The sequence below is a fragment of the Frankliniella occidentalis genome, unplaced genomic scaffold, assembly GCF_000697945.3.
Source record: "Frankliniella occidentalis isolate FOCC.00 unplaced genomic scaffold, Focc_3.1 Scaffold1523, whole genome shotgun sequence".
Classification (NCBI taxonomy): Eukaryota; Metazoa; Arthropoda; class Insecta; order Thysanoptera; family Thripidae; genus Frankliniella; species Frankliniella occidentalis.
The window spans coordinates 4,929-8,684 of NW_026268624.1; the positions used below are offsets into that span (position 1 = coordinate 4,929).

The window sequence follows — 3,756 nt, forward strand, 5'->3', positions numbered from 1 at the left end:
AATCCTCATAATTTTTTTCATGAGAAGTTTCAAAATTTTCCAACTTTTCTTGAAGTATTTCAATTTTTTCGAAAATTTTCTGGAGGCATTTCCTAATAATTTTCCGCAAAAATTTCGGACTTTGAAGAATCCCTAGCGTAAACACACCTGCCTCCTTCTGCTTGTTGCAGTTCCTGGCGTGCGCCGCGGTGCAGACCATGGCGGTGCTGGGCGGGCTCGCCATCGCGCACAGCTCCAGCCTGCTGCCCGCCCTGTCCGGCCCGGACAGCGAGGTGCCCATCACGCCGCAGCAAGGAGCCTGGATCGGTACTTCACCGTGAGGGTAACTGTAACCCGATGGGGGAGCCGACTCTGAGATCAAGTGCAAACGGAGGACCATCCCCGGATTACCCGAAATACGCCCAGATTGCGCCTGGACCAGCCCTGGATTATCCCGGCTTTACCCCGGATCACAGTGGGAACCTGGATTACCCCCGGACTACCCCCGCGCCGTTGAATGACCCCGGATTTACCCAAGGCTGATAATGACGCTGCGGGTGGGGTACATTCAAAACGTAATAGGTCAAACGGCGAGAAGTCGCTCACCCCCGAGGAGTTTGTCATGCACAAAAACGACGGCGTATTTGTTTTTCGAGAGTAGTCTGCGAGGGCGTCTCAAATGGCGTAACTAGTAAAGTGACGATTCCTGTTAGTGATAACACGTGATGTCAAACCTGAACTATCTATGATCTAAAGTCCAGATCGTCATATTTATGTCTCAGGGAAAGGGGGAGCGGAGGGGGGGGGGGGTAGGACGTAATCGTTCTTGTTATCTGTAGCTTACCTATTGGGCTTTCGTGGTCCGACCTGAAAAAATACAAATACGACTTCATTAAGACTTGATCTACAAGGGCCTAAAAACGGTGTCAATATTATCTAGTCAGTATGAATCCGTAGAATATACGATATTGCAAAACATACAGGTCTGTAAACGTAGGGATTCATATCTTCATCCCAGAGAGAAATTTTTTCCGACGACATCGTTTCAACATTGTTTTTCACGTTGTTACGACATAAAAGTGGGCCTGAAATCGACGGTCGATGTCGTTTCGACGTTAACTGTCGACAATCCGTCGATTGCAGGCCCACTTTTATGTCGTAAATGGCGTGAAAAACGATGTCAAAACGATGCCGTGGGAAAAATTTCTCCCTGGAATATGCCACTCATACAACAACTTAAAACAAACAATGACTCTTTCAGTAAGCGATTATTTTCAAGAAAACAACACTTTTCTTTTGCTACGCACCCGAAAACCTTGTTACTAGTGATGAAATTAGTTAAAATGTAATCTTCAGTTGGTTAGAGGCCGACGCACCGGCTCTTACGCGTATCTTGAAGCACGCCAACACCGTCCGAACTACTATTTCCCTATAATTAACACTTAAATATCTATCCTACAGCCCCGCTTGTCTTTCAAACGTCTTCTCCTCGCTCTTCTGATTAAAAGGAAACCAAACTCGACTCAAATAGACGCAGAATAACGTTGTTTAGGCTGATGCACGTGCTATGCAGTGCTACGGAGCGCGAGTGAGCAGCCGACCTCCGGAAGCAGCTCAATGTTTGTTGTGGTCCGCGGCGGCCATCTTGGAACTTCTTGTTGTTGTTCTAACCGCTAAAAGCACTCATTCACGTGTGCAACTGCACGTTGAACATTATGTGCAAATGTTCAACGTATGGTTCTTTATGGTCATTCACGAGCGAGGGGTGGACCATATTCCATGTACACACTGAAAAATATTCCAAAAGTATTCCAGATATTCCATGTACACCAAAGAATCAGAGTGGTCTACCCTTCGCTCGCGGGTGCTCCACACCTTTGTGGTGTCTAACTCCTCCTCCTGGTCCCGCAGCCAGCTCGCTCGTCCTCGCCGTGCCGCTGGGCTCCATGCTCGGCCTGCTCCTGAACGACGTCCTGGGCCGGCTCACCCTCATCAAGATCATCGCGCTGCCCCAGGTGCTCGGGTGGGTGCTCGTCGCGACGGCCGGGTCGCTGGCGCAGATCGTCGGCGCCCGCTTCATCCTCGGCACGGCGCTCGGCATGTCGCACAGCTTCACGACGCTGTACATCTCCGAGGTCGCCGACAAGGACATCCGCGGCGGCCTCGGGGCCCTGGGCACTGCGCTGGCGTCCCTGGGTGAGCAGCCGACCGAGGGTGAAGGGAGAGAAGGCAAAGGCGCCCGCAGGACGACATGTAGTGGAGGTCTCTGCCTCAGGCATCCTGCTGTGCTACACCATGGGCGCCTTCCTGGACTGGCGGACGCACGCGTGGGCCAACTGCTGCCTGCCCGTGCTGCCGCTGGCGCTGCTCTTCACCCTCGCCACCGAGAGCCCCGTGTGGCTGAGGGAGCGCGGCCGCGACGAGGAGGCGGCCAGGGCGTCGACCTTCTTCTACGACGACCCGACCAAGGTGAGCGAACGCTTCCGCGGAGCCCGCACGGCGCGTGCTGCGGCCAACACGTGCTCATCGCGTAAGGCTGTGCGATATCCAGATTTTGATATTATCGACCAAGAATAGAGCATCGACTCGATACATCGAGTCTCGGTAATCGAATGATATCGCAATATCGAAGCATATCGGAAAACGATATTTCTGAAAATTGCCGATTTACCGCAGTTTATCGTAATATCGAGCATCTATCGATATTTCGATGTCGAAACTGGAAGAATATCGAGCCGTCGTCATCGGGCAATATCGCATCGATATATCGAAATATCGTGTTATTGCACAGCGTCCCTGTCGCAGGTGCTGTCCGTGGCCAAGGCCGGCGCCGACAAGAAGAAGGCTAAGGCGATGGGCGCCCGCACCTGGCGCGCGCTCTTCACGGAGCCGCGGGGCTACAAGCCCTTCGTCCTCATCCAGGCCGTCTTCATCATCCAGCAGCTCGTCGGCATCTACATCACCATCTACTACGCCGTGCCGCTCTTCATGGAGACGGGCTGCACCCTCGACCCCTACCTGGCCTCCATCCTGATCGGCGTGGTCCGCCTGGTCGGCTGCACCTCCGTGTCGTGGGCCATGAGGCGCCTGGGCCGGCGGCCCCTCATGCTCGCGTCCTCGGCGGGGCAGGCCGTCGCCATGGCCACCTCGGGCTACGCCACGGCGCGCATCCTCCAGGGTCAGTGTCCTATGGCCGTGCCGGACTCTCGCCGTGTAGAGAGTCAAGGTCGCACACTTGTACGAGGGTAGAGTGTCGCACACATGAACGTGTATGAAGGTTACACACTTGTGTGTGATTGTCGTACACTTGTAGATGTGTGAAGGTCACACACCTGTAGGTGTGTGAATGTCGTACACGTGTTGGTGTAAATGAAGGTCGCACACTTGAAGGTGTGTATGCCCGTTCATACACCCAAAGGAGTGATTGTGTGAATTTTCCTCTGAAATTCACACACATGTGCCTCCATGTGTACGAATTCACACACCTACCTACAAGCGTGCGACATTCACTCGTTTGGTTTTCAACGTCATTGTCACAAGGTCTTTCTCATTTTTCAATTTCGTTATTTTGTTTAAATGTCTTTTTAACGTTGTTCCAATGTGGATTTACGGGTCACGCTTCGCGCTTGGTTTGCAGAGATTATTGATTGTACCCCGTGTAACGTTATCAGCCGACCTTGCTCGGACGCGGCTACCTCTATGGGCCCCAGGCCCTCAAGGACGCCGCGGCGCTGCGCGCGCTCGCGTCGCGCATGCGCCACCCGAGCGCCCGCCCTC

At 53.3% G+C, this 3,756-nt stretch overlaps 2 protein-coding genes across 2 annotated transcripts in view; one reads left to right on the forward strand and one right to left on the reverse strand.

Moving 5' to 3' along the window:
• LOC113216741 (facilitated trehalose transporter Tret1-2 homolog) overlaps window positions 1–3,157 on the forward strand; it is a gene marked incomplete at its 3' end in the record, with an annotated part of 4,536 nt that extends 1,379 nt beyond the window's left edge. The window contains 4 exon segments of the mRNA XM_052276063.1: window positions 171–306; window positions 1,891–2,175; window positions 2,255–2,448; window positions 2,785–3,157. Coding sequence (XP_052132023.1) covers window positions 171–306; window positions 1,891–2,175; window positions 2,255–2,448; window positions 2,785–3,157 — 988 coding nt within the window.
• Window positions 3,158–3,383: 226 nt separating this feature from the next.
• The window catches only part of LOC113216750 (diminuto-like protein), a 2,016-nt gene continuing 1,643 nt past the window's right edge, over window positions 3,384–3,756 (reverse strand). The window contains exon 3 of the mRNA XM_052276062.1: window positions 3,384–3,419. Coding sequence (XP_052132022.1) covers window positions 3,384–3,419 — 36 coding nt within the window. The remainder of the gene's footprint in view (window positions 3,420–3,756) is intronic.